The sequence below is a fragment of the Triturus cristatus genome, chromosome 2_1, assembly GCF_964204655.1.
Source record: "Triturus cristatus chromosome 2_1, aTriCri1.1, whole genome shotgun sequence".
Classification (NCBI taxonomy): domain Eukaryota; kingdom Metazoa; phylum Chordata; class Amphibia; order Caudata; family Salamandridae; genus Triturus; species Triturus cristatus.
Window position 1 is genome coordinate 795,899,915 of NC_140581.1, and position 21,590 is coordinate 795,921,504.

Consider the following 21,590-nt stretch of genomic DNA (forward strand, 5'->3'; position numbering starts at 1 on the left):
CTCACTGCAAAACAATGTGAACATTTTACTGTAATCAGGCATTCTCAGAGCCAGGGCATGACAGAGACTTTCTCTCAGCTCTAGGCACACTTTTAAGCAATTGTTGTCCCATGGAAGCAGATCAAGCACATCTTTGTGTGTCAGCCTCAATAAAGGCTTGGCCACAAGGGAAAAGTTTGGTATTTGCTGTCTACAGTAATCAACCATTCTCAGGAATGTCCTGATTTCTCTGAGTTCTGGGTGGATTCATCTTGAGTGTTGTCCCTTTTCTCCGTTGTGACACCTTGCTCATTCCCGTTTCAATGAGATGTCCTAAATATAAGACTTCTTTTTGACAGTATTGTAATTTGCTAGGGGGCACATCGGGTGCATCTGTTTTCAGCCAAATGATTTATAAGGACCATTGTGTCCTGTTTATAGGCTTCTTGTGTGCCCGATGCCACAAGTAGGTCTTTTTGAAGATCTGATTCAAAATCAAAGGACTCACGGTATACCCTTATGGAACTCAGCACCATGACAAAACTCTATCTTTAAATACAAATGAGAACAAGAATTAAAAGTCCTCATGCAATGGTATAGAGGATAAGGCCTGGCAGAGATCCACAACGATAAACCACTCTGCAGTGAAGGGAATCTGAAATAGTATTGTTGCTGGATTGGATACTACAGGACAACATGGAATCGTAATATTATCAATTTTTTTAAGGTAATGTTCAGTTCAATACTTGCTGTTTGGCTTCTGTAAACCTATAATCGGCGGATTGTAAGGACTTCCAACAGTTTCTTTTTAAATCCTTTGTTTTAGCATGTCTTCAATCACTGTAGTTATTCCAGCCAGATTTGGAGTGGTTATACACCTTTGATTAGTCCAATGACTTTCCTTGAAAATCCCATACTTCTGATTTTACAGTATCTCTGTCATTGGAAGGTAATCCTCTACCACCCTTACAGGATATAAATATACAGGTTTTTCATGTATGGCGTTTTTAATTCAACATCTTCCTCATGTGTTAGAAATTCAACACCATCCAGCGTGCTGTAAAGGGTGCAATATAACTTGCACTAAAGACTCCTTCCTAAAATATTTACAGGACTTAAATAACATACTACTAAGTGGTGATCCTCCACAAATTACCTATTTTTACAGGTAGTTTCTTGGTCTATAGACATTAGTCCTTAAGAAATACATCGTCCACTTTCTGCGGTCCACGGAGCTCTTCTCATGAGCAGCCGCGGTCGTTAGTAGGAGTAACTGCAGGGCGGTGACGTGGGGAGGGGGAGGGGCAGGGTGGGGGGTAGTAAACTATGGATTATGGAGGTTTACAGGTAAGCTAACATATACATTAATAAAACGAATTTCGTTGCGTGCACAGCATCGCATTTGGGGATGCAGTGCACGCAACTAAATTTTTTGTTCATATTTTGTAAGTCTGCTGTTTGTCAAATACTGTGTTTTTGGCACATGTGAGTAATATTTCCATGGAGCGAGGGATCATCACTGTAAAAGGGTGTCCAGTCACTATACTCTCACAGCTCTCAATACTGACACCAACTGTCACAACTGCTTTAAGACAACCAGGCAGTACTGTGGTGCCAGGGTCAAGAGTAGTTGCAAAATATGCTACAGGTCTTTTAGAGTCTGCATGTCACTGAGTAAGCACTGAAATAGTGCAGCCCTCCCTCTCACTGCAAAACAATGTGAACATTTTACTGTAATCAGGCATACTCAGAGCCAGGGCATGACAGAGACTTTCTCTCAGCTCTAGGCACACTTTTAAGCAATTGTTGTCCCATGGAAGCAGATCAAGCACATCTTTGTGTGTCAGCCTCAATAAAGGCTTGGCCACAAGGGAAAAGTTTGGTATTTGCTGTCTACAGTAATCAACCATTTTCAGGAATGTCCTGATTTCTCTGAGTTCTGGGTGGAGTCATCTTGAGTGTTGTCCCTATTCTCCGTTGTGACACCTTGCTCATTCCCGTTTCAATGAGATGTCCAAATATAAGACTTCTTTTTGACAGTATTGTAATTTGCTAGGGGGCACATCGGGTGCATCTGTTTTCAGCCAAATGATTTATAAGGACCATTGTGTCCTGTTTATAGGCTTCTTGTGTGCCCGATGTCACAAGTAGGTCTTTTTGAAGATCTGATTCAAAATCAAAGGACTCACGGTATACCCTTATGGAACTCAGCACCATGACAAAACTCTATCTTTAAATACAAATGAGAACAAGAATTAAAAGTCCTCATGCAATGGGATAGAGGATAAGGCCTGGCAGAGATCCACAACGATAAACCACTCTGCAGTGAAGGGAATCTGAAATAGTATTGTTGCTGGATTGGATACTACAGGACAACATGGAATCGTAATATTATCAATTTTTTTAAGGTAATGTTCAGTTCAATACTTGCTGTTTGGCTTCTGTAAACCTATAATCGGCGGATTGCAAGGACTTCCAACAGTTTCTTTTTAAATCCTTTGTTTTAGCATGTCTTCAATCACTGTAGTTATTCCAGCCAGATTTGGAGTGGTTATACACCTTTGATTAGTCCAATGACTTTCCTTGAAAATCCCATACTTCTGATTTTACAGTATCTCTGTCATTGGAAGGTAATCCTCTACCACCCTTACAGGATATAAATATACAGGTTTTTCATGTATGGCGTTTTTAATTCAACATCTTCATCATGTGTTAGAAATTCAACACCATCCAGCGTGCTGTAAAGGGTGCAATATAACTTGCACTAAAGACTCCTTCCTAAAATATTTACAGGACTTAAATAACATACTACTAAGTGGTGATCCTCCACAAATTACCTATTTTTACAGGTAGTTTCTTTGAACCAGGATCAGGCATTTGTTTATTTGTAACATCTGCAACTTGGATCTTCTTTTCCGAGAAGGGTAGGTCTGGGAGTTCCGCTGTCCTAACAGTGGAGTTGGTAGCTCCTGTGTCTATGAGAAATTACACTTGGTGGCCATTAACCTCTCCTTCTACAAATATTCCACTTTAGTCTCCCCCTAAGACTGAACCAAGCACACCATCTTCCTTCTCCATCAGGCACCATCTTTGGGAATTGTCAGAGACAAAGTTCTCATTCTCCAACATGAGGAACTGTTGACATGGGCTCTGATTTTGAAATGGATTGAAGTTTGCTCCTGGCATTGATTCATATTAAATCTGGGATTACCCATATTCTGTGGGGCCATCGAAGCTTGTGGGACCTGCATCATAGAAAATTATGACTGGTCTGACATATACATTTTTTGGACTGTAACATGAACTGCAACATTTTGGATTTGCGTTTTGATATACCCCTTGCATTTGCCCATCACCACTCACTCAAATTAGATTCTGTCTGCACTCTCTATTTCACTGTCTGAGCATGTTATAATAGTGACAAGGAGTCAATTTAGTCAGTGTTGCAAAGTCTTTTACATTTGGAACAACTGAAACACCTTGACCTCTACCCTGGAACATCAACTCAACTTTGTGCAATTTGACCTCACACCTGAAAACCAACACCTTGAAATCCACCAACATTCCCTACATTTGATTGTTCTGGAATCTCTTTTGAGTCAGATTAGTCTGAGCTAAAGGAAAATTCCCTTTAAGTCTCTCTGCTTTATTTCTTGCCCATCACTACAGTATTTTGAATATCTCAGGATCTCATTTTAGGGCTTTGCCTGGCAACAAATCTACATTTACAGTAAACATCCACAGTAAACACATAGTAATAAAATCATTAAAGACTTTTAGTACAGTCAATAAAGAGAACTTGTGTGAAAAAAGGGCTTTATTTTTAATGCTTTATTTTTTTCATTATTTATTTGATGAGTATTAAATCTATTAAGTATCAGCATTAAACGTTAATATAATCCAATAATCTATATTTCAGCATAAGAAAGAATACAATATTGGTGAAAATTACAGTTAATATTGTAACAATTTCAGCAAGCATGTTCCATAAAGGAAGTTCTCTTATTGCAATTAAATTGGAATAAGGCAGACTAAGGTGTCAGTTCAGATACTCAATAAAGAGTTCTAATGAGAGAATCAATGAATTAACATAAAACCTTTACATTTTAAGATGGAAACTGTTCTCAGTTATAAATCAGTAAAGATCAAAGTAATAGGCTAAGCAACCTCCCATGTAGAGAGGTATAAGAAACTCAGAGATGATTCCCCAAACAGTGCGAGTGAGAAAATCTCAAAGAAAAAAGCCCCCCTCCTGCTCTATGAACATGCACTAATATAAACATACAATATTCCAGGTTGCAAAATATTTTCTTTCATCTTCTACATCCAGAAGATGAAAGTTCAGTAAGCTCCTGGTAATAGGTGAACTCCCCATCTTCTCACATCTGTACAGTGGTCTATAGATGTTAGTCCTTATATACATTGTCTACATTCTGCGGTCCAGACAGTTCTTCTTATGAGTCATCTTTCCTGATGCATGCCCTCCTTCTGGTGAGAACTTCACAATCAGTTGTCTAATAAAAACCAAATGCCTATTCACTCACTAACAGAAGGCTTCTGGAAAATTACATCTGCAGCAAAAGAGGAAACATCTTGTACACAACATCAACTCAACGTGGAAAGCAGGCCTTTCAATGTTAATATGAAAGTTCTGTTAATATGGCATCAGAAGTTAAGTTAAATCAACACGTATTTACTTCACTTGTGGACTTATAACATCTAAGTATGATTACCTACTGTAAAATGTGCATTTCGCATAGGTGCTCTTAAAACCTATAGTTTTACAAATGTTTCATAAAAAATGTTGTTTGCAAATGAAATTTACTCCAGTAAACCTGTGCTTCCCATTCTACCCAAGCCCTGCTGGCTTGTTCCTGAGCGGGAGCAGGGTTTCTTTGCTCTGGTGCACTCTTTCATATGTACTCACTACACTGTTAGGTTCAAAAGTAAAGAGTGTCTAGTAATGTCATGGGAACTCTGTGCTGAGCTGGTCCTTCTTCTGTGTCTTGACTGAGTGTTGCTTTAGTAGCCTTTCCGTGTCAATGACAAGTTGTAGCCGCTCATATATAACTACATCCTGACATAGTTTTTGGTCTTCAAAATATAATCGCCCCATTCATGCGAACTCACTCATTCATCAATCACTCACACATTCATTCATCCAGGCTCTCGCTCACTCATTTAGTCATAAATGCACACTTTCATCTGTTCATCCAATTACTATTGCAGCTGTCACTTACCCACCCACAACACCACATACACAACTCGCGAATCAACGAGAAGTATTTTCAGTTATAAAAACATGTTGACTTTGTCAATGCTTGTTTTGTTCTGAAGATGGCAACACTGCTGTGTTATTGTCACTGGTGGGACATTCAGCCATTATTTCTCATGAGCACTTGCAAACTGTCGGTATAAAGGATCCTTTCCTTCCTGTCCCTTGGTCAGATTTATTCGAGACATTAAAAATGAAAGCTTATACATTGTTATTGTTAAATACACGTTTGGAAACATTCAGATTGACTAGAAAATGCCTTGTGAGTGTGAGATGAAGAAAAAAGCTTGGGTTAGAGTCTGCCTACTGATTACTTCTTATTTACACACATTTATGTTTCTCAAACATTATAAATCTTTTCCTACGTTATTGCTGGGCATTTTGGCAGGTATCAGACGGGTATTCTGTCCTGTAGTAATCAGAAAGCATCTGTGAGTTGTGTGTCTTGGTGGCTCAAGTCATAGAAGAGCTGAAACCCCCAATACAAGAACTTCAAACAATACAAGTATAAATATACCAGAAATAAATTGAAGTTTTTTCTCAGCATATGGCTCTCAACAGGGCTGCAAAATCCGCTAACATAGCACATGCTATAAAGAATTGCCAAGGCTTTTATGTCCTTATCTATACATTTTGGCAGGTAACAGACGCGTATTCTCTCCTGAAGAAATGTTTCTTACCTTCTGTAAAAATCCCAAAATCTTGGTGCTTTCAAAGCTTTGATGTTTTTAAAATTGTCCGCAAATATAGATTTTATTTTTTGACTCTGTCTCAAACACATTCAGTGCGAATCATAGCTTTCTTTTCAACCTTTATCTGTTTAGGAACCAATGAGTGCAGTCACTTTAGAATGTAAATAGAAAGTATCTGGGAATTGTTTGCCTTGGTGGCTCAAGTCAGAGACGAGCTGAGAACCCCGATACAAGACTATCGAGCTGAGGACCCCCATACAAGACTATCAAACAATACAGGTATAAACATACCAGAAATAAATTGAAGTTTTTCTCAGCTTATGGCTCTTTACAGGGCTGCAAAATCTGCTTAGAAAGCACATGCGATAAAGAATTGCCAAGGCTTTTATGTCCTTGTCTATCCTATCTAGGAAACCTTGTAATTGTCTTTTATCTAGATGTGTCACCAGTGTATGAATGCTACGCTTTAATGTTTGGTTGTGTAGTGTGTCAGGTCATTGCTGACACAGATATTAGTTCATACACCAATGCATGAAAAGAGATCTAATACAACTCTTCCAAATCTATTAAATTAGTGTTGGATTCTTTGCAGTTTTATATCGCGCGAACTCTACACAAAGGTATTGGAGCGCTTTACATGAGCACAAGGACACATTCATTATCTTGGTAGGCATGGGGAGATTAAGTGATTTGTCCAGAATCACAGGATGCTGAGTGTCCCTGTCGAGACTCGAACCTGGCTCCCCAGCCGGCAGATCTCTCCTCTAGGCCACATCCGCTCCACTTTTTGTGAACTGAGACAGCACAAATACAGTACACGATCTGATGTGCATTTAATACAGCGTTCCATTGCAGCTTGATACCTAAGATTTCAAAAGAAATATGCACAATGTTAGCCTCCATGTCTTTAATGAAATCCAGATTCTCTTGTCATGTTATTAGGAGAATCGCAATTTCACATTTGAAGTGTTGAGTCTCAACTTTTAGTGACAATACTCTTACACTTCATTCCATTCTGTTTAACCTGCACCATTTTACCTGCACTCGGTGCCCCTGATCATCAAAGGAAAGTTTGACTCAGCACATAACGTTTACAGCACATATCTCCACTAATAGAGACAACCAATGAATGATGTGTGTTTTTTAGCTTGTCTCTGCCAATATAGAAAAGGCTCGGCATGTGCAATTGGAAGTGTGTTCCCAGCCATAGATGTAACTGTAGGCCACCACATCCCCACTGTACGGGAGAACTGATGCTGCAGGTTGGGGGATCTCTGAAAACAGGCCGGCATCACACCATTCAATCAGAATGCAAGATTTTTGATCCGAGACAGGACAGGCATCACTGGCTTTTTCCAAACTCAATATATGGCCTTCGATCTCTCCACATACGTATGTTGCAAGAGGTTTTCCTGCTGGAATGCAATGCTTGGGCTTTCAGACATTTTCTCCATCTTCTACTTTTTGGCCAGTTTCCACTATAGTGGCACTTTAAACATTTTGATGATTTATTTGGGTTGTATGACAATATAGTGCGGTCAATAATGTTGACTTATAATAATATTGCACCCAGTACACCGCCTACCACTACATCGTGATGGTAAGTATATTATTAATACACTTTCCTCTACACTTCCTTACCTAGACTTATCTTGGGATATAGTGATTAGGTTGATGTAGTTGGTGCAATATTTTTGTCATGCGATATAGTGGTGGTAAAGCTTTGGCTGTATCGATTTATAAGAGATCATAGTCAAGGCTTTATCAGATTTTCTACTGTTATCTTCAACGAGACGGCAGCGGGGTAGTTTTCTGTGTAATGCCATCATCTCGATAGCGGGTCTATCAAACCCTGTAGTGTGCAAAAAAGCAGCAAACATGTTTTGTGCCATTTAAAGATAAGACTTAATCCATGGCTCCATTTGTTTTCTATATTTGCTATTCAGTTCCGTTTGTGGCAAAATGTTTCAAATTTAAACTGTTCCGTTATAGTGCAAATTTAATTTTATTATTATCCCCAGAATCTTCATTTTGTTTCAAGGCAGAGCTATATGTATATTTATTTGATTGCCCATAAACATAAGGATTGTTACTGTGAATTCAAAGAAGAATTCTACTTCATTTGAAATAATATTTACAGGTTCTTCATCAATGTACCTCCCCCTTGGAGATACTTTGCCTTTATATGCAAATTGTTATAATTATAAGCTTTATTAATTCATTGCACATCATATGTACTTATGTGTTTATTTATGTGGTATCATTAACATTTCCATGTGAAACATGTACATGGCAGTGATGACAGTACACAGAACATTTAGTTTTTGGTGCTTTCCATAAGGCTGCACAGAAACAGTTGCAATATTTAATCAATGTGACTTTAGTAAGGATGTCATTGATGAAAACAGACATTCATCAAAATCCCACGCTCCCAAAGGTAGTGTGAGAAACAGGCATAAAATCTACATATTTACAGCAGTGTGGGGAGAATTTACAGCAGTGTGGGGAGAGGGGCAGTAGTCTCTCATGTCTCTTTAGTTGCAACATATGATGCTTCAAAGCTAATATGAATTCTTGGACAGAGGGCGTAGTTGGTGTGTCTAGTAGTAGGCAGTTCGTGTGAACTGGCCAAAAAGGTAGATTACCTGAATTTAGAGGCAGTACAGAGTGGCTTGGTTGTGACTGAGAGGTTATTGTAAGTGGACTTTAGATGCTCAGGCATCAGCACTGCTCCTACCTCGCTTTGATTAATGTTTAAGGGCCTGATTTAGACTTTGGGACAGGTTACTCCGCCACAACGGCGACGGATATCCTGTCTGCCAAAGTATAAATCCCATAAAATATCCTATGGCATTTTGGAATATCTGTCACTGTTGTAACGGAGGAACCCGTCCGCCTAAATCTAAATCAGGCCCTAAGAGCCCGATTCACAAAAGTAATCTGAGACAAAATCCTAACTTTACGACTTTCGATATTGTCAAAATGCATTTTGGAGTACTAAAGTTAGGATTCCTAACTTGAGTACTACTAAATGCATTTTATGAATACCGATAGTCATAAAGTTAGGATTTTGTCTCAGGTTACTTTTGTGAATCGGGCCCGCTCTTTCTAAATTTTTATTGACGATAAATGGCAAAAATGACTATCACTTGATCATCAGAATTGTTCGAATGCACCTTACAAGGTCTGCTTGTAGGAGTTCAACTCTGCAGCTCTAAGACCGGAGGCATGCTGCCATTACCTTGTCTTCACTCACATACAAACACAAGGGAAGTAATGAATGAACATTTATTAAGAAGATACAATGTGCTTCAAATGTGGCCACCTCGCCTCACTCCCAGATGAGTGAGGCCCCAAGAATTCAGGAAAACTAGATTTTGAGCAGCTTTATCTATTTGCATGCAAAATAATTTATATTGTGTAGGACAGTTAATTGGTCGTAACACAGTTTTTCTCTATCTTTCAGTATTTGGGGTGCATTGAAGTTCTACGCTCAATGAGATCCCTCGACTTCAATACAAGAACACAAATCACAAGGTAAGGTTTTTTTGGCAATTCAATGCATGTATTTGGTATGAGCAAAGTGGACTTCCATTGAAGATCCTTTGTACTCGTAGACATTGGTTGGAAAATAACAATGTGAAACTGGAAGTAGAGGTTAAATATATGCAAACAGCTGAAAAAAAGACACAAATTACAGGTATCAAGCAGAAATGTTGTAAGCTTAATGAACCAAAATTGTCTGTATGCTTTCTGAAGCATACTAGATACTCATGTGTCCCAGTTGTCTCCTACACCCAACATTTGGGTTATCCTGTCACCAAGTGGTGTTACCTAAAGGGCCAGTAAATACACTGCAGATGCTTCCAATCACTTGCCAAATAGCCTTCTTTTATTGTTATCTGTTTAATTAAAGCTTTGTGCATATGGTACTCTAGATGCGTTTTTTAGCCACGCTTCAGCTATTTACCCACCTTCACATACTAATCTACACAAGATCATACACTTCCTCTGTTGCATGGGTGGCTTCTCACAATCATTTATATTCTTTTGCAGTCAGGATTCAAGTCAGGAATTTATTGGAGCTGCTCACGTTATATGACCCTCACAAAACTAGCATCATATGACTTAATAAACTGTCATCAAGTGAATTCAAGCATAGTCTAAGCAAAGGTGATGCTGGGGTCTCTGAAGAGACATCTTTGGAAGATGCAGAGCTTAGAACCCACTCTGCTACATCAAAAGACATAAATTAGAACTTTATCACCAAACAAAGACTTGGGAACTTTGTAAAACTTCATCCATTGAAGGCTTTGTTTCTTATTAAGTACCAATTGGTCAGAGGTTAAACTCTCAGGTCGCTCCCATTTGGCTTGAGTAGTCGCTCTGGAAATACCAGATTTTCCATTCGTCTATCCTCTGGCTCCAGACAACTTGTTCTCACCAGACTGTCGTTTTTGTTTCAAAAAGGGAAACTTGTTCCTGAGATCTAAAAGCTTTGAAGCTATAATCCACGTATCAATCTGTCTGTGCGTCACAACGACCTACTTGAAGGGCTGATCGTGCACTGGAAAATCCCAACATTATTGTTCCAGGAGTCAAACGGTGCTGATTGACACTGTTTGTCCCATTTGTTGGATAATGAGGATTAAGGGTTCGCTAGTATCTCTTCCTTAAGTATATATCGAACACAATAAAGGTGTAGCAAACCAATAAAGAAAGATTATAAGTATAACACACATCCTGAAAAGAGCAATGCTGACTGGTACAAAGATCCCTCACCCACAATTCATGTCACACTTTCTCATCGGGTCCTGTTCATATTCAAGTCGAGTCAGTGCCTTAATGGACTCAACCACATTTTGATAATTCCTAATCAGTGAGAGCAGACACAGAATATACAATCATCTACTGAGTTACTCAATTCATATTTTAGTGGATGTGTCCTTGACAATATTAAAAATGGTCTGGGCTTTAATGTTTGCGTAAACATGTTGGCTTAGAGGATTTATGAATAATTATGAGTATGGATCAGTGCCTTTTGCAGGTCATTGGAACAATAATGATACACCCTACTCTAAATGTGTGTTGACTATGGTGTATATAAAGATACTTGCTGTTGTAAATGGTGAGCCTCAGGTACTTCCTATTATGAAAAAGTTAGGAGTCAATGTCACACATGCATTAATTTGATTTGATTTAATTTATTAAGCTGGACATTTGCCAAAGGCGTCTAGGTGCTATTTGGAATGAAAGGACTGGAACTAATGATAAGAAAATTAAAAAGCAGAGGTAAACAGCCAGGTTTTCAGTGACTTTCTAAAAGCCAGATGGTTTGTGTTATTCCGTAAATGATCTGGGATTTTATTACAAAGGTGAGTGGTTGCATAGGAAAAGCTTCTGCCTCCCCAGGAAGCTTTGAAGATAGTTGGAACCAGCATTTTGGTAGCTGAAGCTGAATTCAAAGGTCTATTTGGGATGTACCATATGAGTTTGTCTATAAGAAGGGCAGGGCCCATATAGTAGAGTGATTTGTGCGCTATACAGAGCGCCTTGAAATCGATTCCCTTTTTGATGGGTAGCCAGTGTAGATCATGCCTGGCTTCAGAAACGGGTTCACATTTTTTGATCTTTTGCAGCACCCAAATTACTGCATTTTGCAGCCTCTGGAGTCTATTCAAAACATTCTTTTTGTGCTCCAACATAAATAACACTACAGTAGTCTAACTTTGAATGCACCAGGGAAGTGACCACTACCTTTTGCAAGTCTGCAGTCAAAAAAGGAAGTATTTTTCTTCAGCACTTTTAAGGAATGGGAGCAGAAAGAGGCCAGCGAGCTGGTTTGATCCTTAAAAGAAAGTTTGGAATCAAAAGTATTTCCAAGATTCCATGCTTTGGCCACTGGAGTAGGAAGAGTGCCAAACACTGAATCCCAATCAAAATGCCCAGAGTGTGTGCACTCACCCATGTGTATCACTGCAAACCAGCATAGTGTACTTTGGTTCCAAAGATGAAAAGCTGGACCATGGCCCTAACTTATCCTAACTGAAAGGGAATCAGGCGCAAGAGGGGGAGGGAGAAGGCATCTCTCTGTCATCAAAAACGGGAATAGGTAATCTTATAAACTGACGGAAAGAAAGGTTTTCTTTTGGTGATCCTGGATGGAAGCTGTCAAAAAGGGGAAAGCTATTTTTATCTGTCAGTTTGTGGTTGACATCAGTGACCAGGGTCCTTGTTTGTGACAGCTTCCATCCTCAATCCATAAGGGAAATTTCCCATTGGGTTAATTTTTGAGACTATGGCATAACTGCTTGGCGAAAATGGGCTTAGGGAGAGAGGCTGCTGCCCCATCACACAAGTGGGTTACCCTCGCAACATCATCCAGAAAGTCAGGAAGTGGCTTTTCTACAGACCTACCTGCAAGAGTTGAAAGATAGATTGATGTGCATAACCAGTTACAGAACGATGTTTAATAATGCTATGAAGGTCATAAATAGTATAAGAAAATGGATTACTGCTTTAGTTGAGAGGGTGCCAACCTCAAGGAACAACATTAATTTGTCAAGGTGAACCCCAAAGTCACTAAATTAACCTGGGATCAAACCCTTGGTTGCTATTGCACAGGGCAGACAGGCTTAACTTAGGACAATATGTAAAGTATTTTTGCAGTACCCAAACAGTGATATAGTCAAAACGCCAAACAATAAAAATCCCAAACTCAGTTAGAAAAATAGAGTAAATTTGAATAAAAAGAGTAACACCAAAATGGTAACAGTTCCAAAAGGGAAACCAGAGATATGAATTTTTTTTAAACAAAGTGAGAATAGCACCAAAAAGCACTCGGGCTCATTAGGATGGCATACGGACTGGAGTCCGTCCGTCATCCTGGTGTAAACCGGGACCGTCCACCATACATGCGGCAGTCCAGTGCCACGAATTAGGATGCGACCGCCACCATGACGGTTGCATTTTTGTTTTTAACACTGCGGCGGATGCTGCTCACAGCAGCACCCGACGCAAAGCTAGAAAGCCATGTTGTGTATTTCACTGCACTACGAGGCAAGCATCACATGGTGCCTGCCACTTGGTGCAGGGAAATGTAGGGAGGTACCATGGGTACCCCCCAGGGCACAGACACCACCCCCCAACACGAGGGGGCCCGCAACGGGCCCCCAGAGGCATTCTCCACCAGCCTTTCCACGGCGGTATCGCCGCCATGGAAATGCTGGTGTCAGCCTTCATCCTTATTTGGTATACGGTGCCTGCTAGGCACCGCCATGGCGGTCGCATTTTTTTTTAACACTGCAGCAGATGCTGCTCACAGCAGCACCCGACGCAAAGCTAGAAAGCCATGTTGTGCATTTCATTGCACTACGTGGAAAGCACCACATGGTGCCTGCTACTTGGTGCAGTGAAATGTAGAGGGTACCATGGGTACCCCCCCAGTGCACAGACACCACCCCCCAACACGAGGGGACCCGCAACGGGCCCCCAGAGGCATTTTCCACCAGCCTCTCCATGGTGTCAGCCTTCATTCTAATTTGGTGTACGGTGCCTGCTATGCACCACCACCATTTTGGCCCCTATTGTCCGTCCGCCAGGCAATCGCAACGATTGCCTGTGGTGGTTCCGTGGTGGACTGTCTTTGCGTCCGCCAAGGACTGAATTGGATTCCCACCGCCATCCTAATTCGGCGGTGGGAAAATCGAGGTCCGCATGGCTGGAGGTGGCAGTCCTTCCACCATCATATTGTGCCCCTAAGTGCCAATAATAGAGTATGGAGGTAATAGACCAGGACTCATGCTCGATTTCCTGCTGACTGCTATAGAATGCAGTTTGGATACATCAAGCAGGTTTGTCCCAGTCAAAGATTTTACCTTCTTACTTTTTTAGAGAGCTCAAACACCTCCAGCGGGCCAAGCCTGAAGGTATGTGCAATGAAGTTGCATAAAAAATAGACACCTTTGTCTCGAGATCCTGCTGACAGCTCAGCAGGTTTTGGAAGGCCATTAATTTTCTAAGTTCCAAATTTTCAGGGTTTCTGGAGCACCTCCTCCGGGTCACTTCTAAGGCTTCCAGGATTTTATGCTGCTGCAGCAGGCTACATATGGTAGGGCCAAACCCTGTTTTACAAGCCAACCCTGTGGATGGCACAATAGGTGCTGTAGTCCACATGTGACATTTAACTTCCAAGCCCTGGATGCATTTCTCAAACCAAATACTAAGGAGTTGTAGGCAAGTTAAGTATGCCACTCAGAGATAATCCAATGTAACCATATTTTAAGGGGAATCAAAGAACAGAAGATGAGGGCACTAGAGACCTGCACCAGTCAGTCTAGTTATTAATCGTTTTTTTGCAAAGGTGCGGTGCAAAGAGCCAGGGGCGTGACCTTCTTACGTCCCTATTGCTTGGCAACGCCAAAGATACAAGAGGCAGGAATGGCTCAGCACACAGCTATAGTTATGTGTAATCAACTATTGTATACGTCAATAACAGATAGTAGTAAAAACATGAACAATAACACAATGTCTCCCAAAGGATTCACAGCGGACTTCAGTTTCTTAATTATGTAATTTTCCTTTATTCTTTTTTTCTCAAATTTTCTGATCTTTTTATTATTAAAAGCACAGCATATAGTTCATAGCCGATGCGGCACACGAAAGTCACACATACCTTAACAAAAGCGATGCGTGTAAAGTCCAATGTAATGCTAAGTACTGTATAAACGGGTATTTGAATATCATAAATCTATGACAGAAAACAAAATTGGTTTGTACTTTCAATTTGGACATACAAATTTATACAGAGTGATAGAAAATACAGTTGCTGACTCGAATTAGATTTTGCACTTTATATGTCTATACTCACGGTCAAATCATTATAAATCATAAGCTTGTTTGTTATAAATACAGGAAATCAGTGCGATTCTAGCAATATGCTAGTGAAATAAGTTACACTGGCCATTAAAGTCAGACATACCTCTGTATTAAAAAGACGTACAACTATATTATGTTGTCGAGAGTAGGTGAGCAAAGGTTTGATAGCCACAGCCCATGAAAAAAATATTTAAAAATACACATGAAACATGTTTAGGCTTACAATTAAGCCATTATGAAGTCACACTTTTATGGACTAATCATAGTCCCAGGAATGACAATCACTATTAGCATGATTCAATTTAAAACATTTGGTTCAAATAAAGAAGTCTAAACATGATACAGTTGTGTAGAAATGCATTAGGTATAAAAAAAACTTTAAATTAGTAAACTAGTCTGGACGTCTAACTCGATTGCCAAAATTATGCATGAAATAGTGATAATACACACACATATATAAAACCTGAGATTACATTTTTACAAAAAAGCATTTCTATTAGTGAAATAATAGACTATTATGGTGAGACCAATATGTGCGTAAATGGGCGCCATATTGAAGGACTGATTAGGACATATTGCACGTCTCAAGTCAGCATATGATAGGTTACGTTAAAGGATATTCCATTGTGGACGATATTCCTAAATTTCATGACCCAAATATTGGGCATATGGCATACTCCTAGTTCACATGAAGCAATTATATAAAGATAGGTACATTATACACAAGCAAACGCTAAATTACCCAAGCTAATCATGATCTCTAGCCTAATGGCCAAAATTGTGCATGGCATAGTTGTACCATACACACACGCATATAAGTCTTAAAATTAATTTTTTATTCGACTGTCACAGCGAAACCAATATATACGTAAATGGGTGCCATATTGACGGGACTGCTAGGTAATATTAAACATCCGGAGTCAACCAATCAAAAGTTACTAGATATTTAAACGTGACAACAAAAACAGAACAAAAAGACTTTTTTTTGGAGGAACCATTCCCCATTGTGCATGAATGCATTCTGTGTTAAAATCAACTCCGACATCTGCAACAGCATGGTTGTATGTTGTAAATGTTTTGCATTACGTTTGTACAAATAAGATTTGGGGAGTGGTTCCTCCAAAAACAGGGCACCGTGATGGGCTCCAGGTTTGCTCCATCTTATGTGAACCTTTTTATGGGGTTGTATGAGATGGAGCATGCCTGGGGCTCAGGTACAGGGAAAGGGATTGACAACATTCTATTTTTCAGTAGATACTATTCTTACTTGAATAGCAACAGGTTTAATGTCAAACCCACAATAAAAAGCTCCAAACAGGAGATAAACTTTTTGGATCTTAGACTGTATGTAAAGGAGAATGTAATACATAGTGAAATTTTTAAAAAGTCTACTGACTGTAACAGCGTCCTTCATGCTACGAGCTGTCACCCCAAAACTACCATCTCAGCGATCCCCTTTGGGGAAATGGTGAGAGCTCGCCGTAATTGTAGTGAAGAACATACGTTTGTGTCACAAGTTCAGAAAATTAAGAAAAATTTCAGCCAAAGAGGCTATGATGCAGATTGTATACAGAAAGCTGAAAAAAGAATTACCCAAATGGACAGAAAATCAACCCTTTCTAAGACCAGTCATAAGAAAGGTAATGCAAGTCATGTTGACTTGGCATTCATAACTGAATACAATCCATATAGTGGACAAATCTTTAACATACTTAGAAAAAACTGGCACCTACTCACATCAAATACTCTACCAGCAGAAATGTTTTCTTCAAAACCAAAGGTAATATACAGAAGAGGAAGAACCATAAATGACATAATTTGTCCCAGTTATGTGAAACAGCGTAAGACATCCTCACAAACTTGGTTACCAGAAAAACCCTGTGGGTTCTTTATTTGTGGCAATTGCAGTATATGTAGCTTAGGTATGAACAAGATATCAACTTTCCAATATAATAACTCAAAGGAATTTAAACTTAAATCTTACATTAATTGTAATACCACATATACTGTTTACCTTCTTAAGTGTGCATATGGCAAAGCATATGTTGGCAGCAGTATCCATAGCTTGAAAGCACATATACAGGAGCATGCACGGGCTATAAAAAACAAAGATGAGAGATATCTGTATCTGTCCACATACATGAAACTCACCCAGAAGATACAAGAGTAACGTTCCATGCCATAGATCATGTTATTGGAAATGAAAGAGGGGAGGACAGAAAAAGTTATCTTAGACAAACTGAGGCCCGTTGGATTTGTCGTTTGTGAACTGTAATGTTTGGTCTTAATGTTAATAATGAATTCCATCATTTTTTATAAGGTAATTTTTCTTATAAAGTACATTTGTTCCGAATTTACTGTACTATATTTATCAATGTTTCCATTTAAGCTGATTTACATTAATTTAAAGTTAATCTTGGTTAGAAGCCCCTTTTAAAGTGGCCGACGTGCTTCACATATCTGGCAAAACATTCCAATAATGAATCTTTGATGATGGCCATGGCACACAGGTATTGTGGGAATGCCTTTGTTCATCACTGTTTTCTCTTTCCAACTTCTTTCGAGTTCACTTATTGTCAGAATCCCCTCTTCTAAGATGGCGTATATGGTTTGGTGCATCTAATTGAGCACACCAGTGGGAGGTTGCTGATATTATTTGTAACGTATCGGGGCTATGTAGATAATCATGATTGTTATCGCTATATTTTTGGCGACTTATCAGGAAACATTAATAGTCTGACCAGTAACGCAATATGTCGATGGCACTCTCCAATTTGACATGAATCCTATTTAAGATAGTGTTCATCTCGATTTATGGTACATGTTCACTAATTCATATTATCTTTCATAAAGTTTGTCCCTATATAAACATGTAACGTCTTACTGTGGTGTGGGGCAGGGTATTATTACAGCTTTCCGTTATTTGAAACACATTCCAAAATGTCCGACACGTTTTACGTTGTCGGCCGGATGTGTTTATACTGTTTTTCCCTTTTTTGTGTCTATAGCCCACTGGCCACACACAGGTGTTGATAGTCAAATTTTACATATATATAGATGTCTCATTCAAGACATCAGTCTCTGACGAACTTTTTGACATTCCGACTTTGGACTACGCCGCTAAACGACATTGCGCCCATAAGTAATTGGAGACCAGTGCTTCGCACTGCTATCTCGGCCGCTTTCGTGTAGAATATCAATAATCTAATTGGTTAATATTTTTTTTCCTTTTAGACTTTTGCTCTAAAGTCTTTTTGTTCTGTTTTTGTTGTTACGTTTAAATATCTAGTAACTTTTGACTGGTTGACTCCGGATGTTTAATATTATCTAGCAGTCCCGCCAATATGGCGCCCATTTACGTATATATTGGTTTCGCTGTGAGGGTCGAATATTTTACTTATGAGGACGCGTTTCCAATAAAAAATTCATTTTAAGACATATGCGTGTGTGTATGGTACAACTATGCCATGCACAATTTTGGCCATTAGGCTAGAGATCATGATTAGCTTGGGTAATTTAGCGTTTGCTTGTGTATAATGTACCTATCTTTATATAATTGCTTCATGTGAACTAGGAGTATGCCATATGCCCAATATTTGGGTCATGAAATTTAGGAATATCGTCCACAATGGAATATACTTTAATGTAACCTACCATATGCTGACTCGAGACGTGCAATATGTCCTAATCAGTCCTTCAGTATGGCGCCCTTTTATGCACATATTGGCCTCACCATAATAGTCTATTATTTCACTTATAGAAATGCTTTTTTGTAAAAATGTAATCTCAGGTTATATACATGTGTGTGTGTATTACGACTATTTCATGCATAATTTCGGCAATCGAGTTAGACGTCCAGACTAGTTTACTAATTTAGCGGTTTTTTATACCTAATGCATTTCTACACAATTGTATCATGTATAGACTTCTTGATTTGAACCAAATGTTTTAAATTGAATGTTGAATATACATATCATGCTAATAGTGATTGTCATTCCTGGGACTATGATTAGTCCATAATGGCTTAATTGTAAGCCTAAACATATTTCATGTGTATTTTTAAATATTTTTTTTCATAGGGCTGTGGCTATCAAACCTTTGCTCACCTACTCTCGACAACATAATATAGTTGTACGTATTTTTAATACAGAGGTATGTCTGACTTTAATGGCCAGTGTAACTTATTTCACTACCATATTGCTAGAATCGCACTGATTTCCTGTATTTATAACAAACAAGCTTATGATTTATAATGATTTGACCTTGAGTATAGACATATAAAGTGAAAAATCTAATTCGAGTCAGCAACTGTATTTTCTATTACTCTGTATAAATTTGTATGTCCAAATTGAAAGCACAAACCAATTTTGTTTTCTGTCATAGATTTATGATATTCAAATACCCGTTTATACAGTACTTAGCATTACATTGGACTTTACACGCATTGCTTTTGTTAAGGTATGTGTGACTTTCGTGTGCCGCATCGGCTATGCACTATATGTTGTGCTTTTAATAATAAAAAGATCAGAAAATTTGAGAAAAAAAGAATAAAGGAAAATTACATAATTAAGAAACTGAAGTCCGCTGTGAATCCTTTGGGAGACATTGTGTTATTGTTCATGTTTTTACTACTATCTGTTATTGACGTATACAATTGTTGATTACACATAACTATAGCTGTGTGCTGAGCCATTCCTGCCTCTCATATTTCAAGGGGGTTTACAGGCACTGTACTCCAGTTTAGCAGAGGTAAATTACACAGAGATTTAATTCCGGCGAAATAGGTTCAGAAAAGTTGGATTTTCACCAATCAAGAATTTCTGTGTCTTAGTCCGATGTAGTTTGTCATTGTTCGCCTTTAAATGAAACACTAGCTTACGAGATTTATTAGTACACACAAGACCATTTATACGGACACCTGATTCTAAGATCACAACATTTTGAGGCTTACTACTGGTTAGGGGCCACATCCTATGTGGCAGATGTAGTGTATGTCCATTTACCAGGATCCCTTGGCTTAGAACACTGTGGCAACTCCCAAAACACACAATTTGCATTTTGGACAATGTGATCTAAATGATCATATGTCCCTGTGGTTTGGGATTGTAATTATGACTACCCCTAATGTTCGTATCTAGTTATGCAAACACAGAAGTAACATATGGTGCAAAAGCAATACAACACACATGACTATTCATTTCTTTGAAGTTTGCCATACTCAGCAAGATCTAGAATGGGTTGTCATTGAAAACATATAGATGATAAGTTCTACATCAAATATGACCAATCACTTATTAGAGAGGAAACAAAGATGAGTGTATAGATTGCACACACACACCTGATTGGTCTGAAAGATGAGATCCCATGGTCACAGATAAGTCACCAGGGACTGCACAGAGTGATTAGTGATCCCACGGGATCTAGGAACAGAACTTTGGCAGTGCAAATATATTTTTTTACTATGTAGGGGGAAAGTTTTCCAGAATTACTTTCCTTATTCCATTGCTTGTGTATAATGTTTGGGATTGATGTGTAACATTTTGGAAGTATTAATAACTTTTATTTTAACTCTAATCACATTTAATAAAGTTCATATTATGCATATATCTTTGCAGAAAATAGGCCGTTTTTAATGAGAACCGTCTTTAGTTCATGGAGGGGAAGGCAGGATCAACACAAAGCATTATTTGAATCTGGATGCCTATTAGACATTATTTAGATAGTCTGATTAAACCTTATGTAGGCATGTTAGCGTACCTTTCCACTTAACCAATATTAATATTATGGGGCTAATAGCTTGTTCCTATTTCTGCACGAAATGAAATGGATGGTCTTAGTTAAAGCAAAATTCTCTATTTCTGTTACAGTGTAAACAAACAGTACATTCCCATCCAACGCTTCAGATGATCTTCAAATATTATGCATGTCCTCTAAGCAACCTTTATTCTCGTATCTGAACTTTAATTGTGGAAAGAGTAAAACGTGAAATATATTTAAAGTCTATATTTCACACTGAAGGTTGATAAGATTTACTATCTTGCACTTCTTATATATGGCCACAATAAAGTTTAAGTTATTTAACTTTTAAGTTTTCTTCTATCAGTTGCCTTGTGGTAATGTCTTACTAAAAGAGTTACACATCCCCTTGTACTTCTGAAATAACTCTTCCATTGTGTTATTTGGGTGATATTATTTGAAGGTGTAAGAAATTCAAACACACAGATTAAAAGCTTTGTGAATTAGATCTGTGAGTGAGTATGCTCTGTTCCTGAAAATTCATGAGTAAGTTATACAAAAGTCTGGAATAACAATCAAATACCATTAAAAACTGTGTGATTCAGGCCCATAACTTGTGAACTTGTTTTATTTTGATAGGCTGTGAGTGTCAGAGATATTTTTCACCAGTCGTGGTCGATCTGGGGACGTCTCAAGAGAATTATGGATGCTAGCATAAAATAATTATGCCAGTGGTTCTGTAGAACAAATCCAGTCACACAAGAGTCCTAAGGGTTCATTTCTGACCTGTATAAAATGGGCATGTGATCTACAAAATGTATTAGTTTCATATGTTGATGTTAGTGCTTCATATTTTAAGTGTTAGCAGACATCCAGTGACCAGGTGCTGATCATGATCATATTTATCCCGAGATGCTTTCTATGGATTCACATTGATGTTAAGGGTTCATTTTCATCACTGCAGTGATCTCTATACACGGACGTAATGGGCGAAATCAACCTAAATGCTAAAAACACTAAACTTTTCTACT

General features: G+C 38.6%; 1 protein-coding gene across 1 annotated transcript in view; it reads left to right on the plus strand.

The window, feature by feature from the left end:
- The window catches only part of SHC3 (SHC adaptor protein 3), a 440,401-nt gene that overhangs the window by 165,628 nt on the left and 253,183 nt on the right, over nt 1–21,590 (plus strand). Inside the window, exon 2 of the mRNA XM_085632814.1 lies at nt 9,413–9,483. Within this exon, the coding sequence (XP_085488940.1) occupies nt 9,413–9,483 (71 nt within the window). The remainder of the gene's footprint in view (nt 1–9,412; nt 9,484–21,590) is intronic.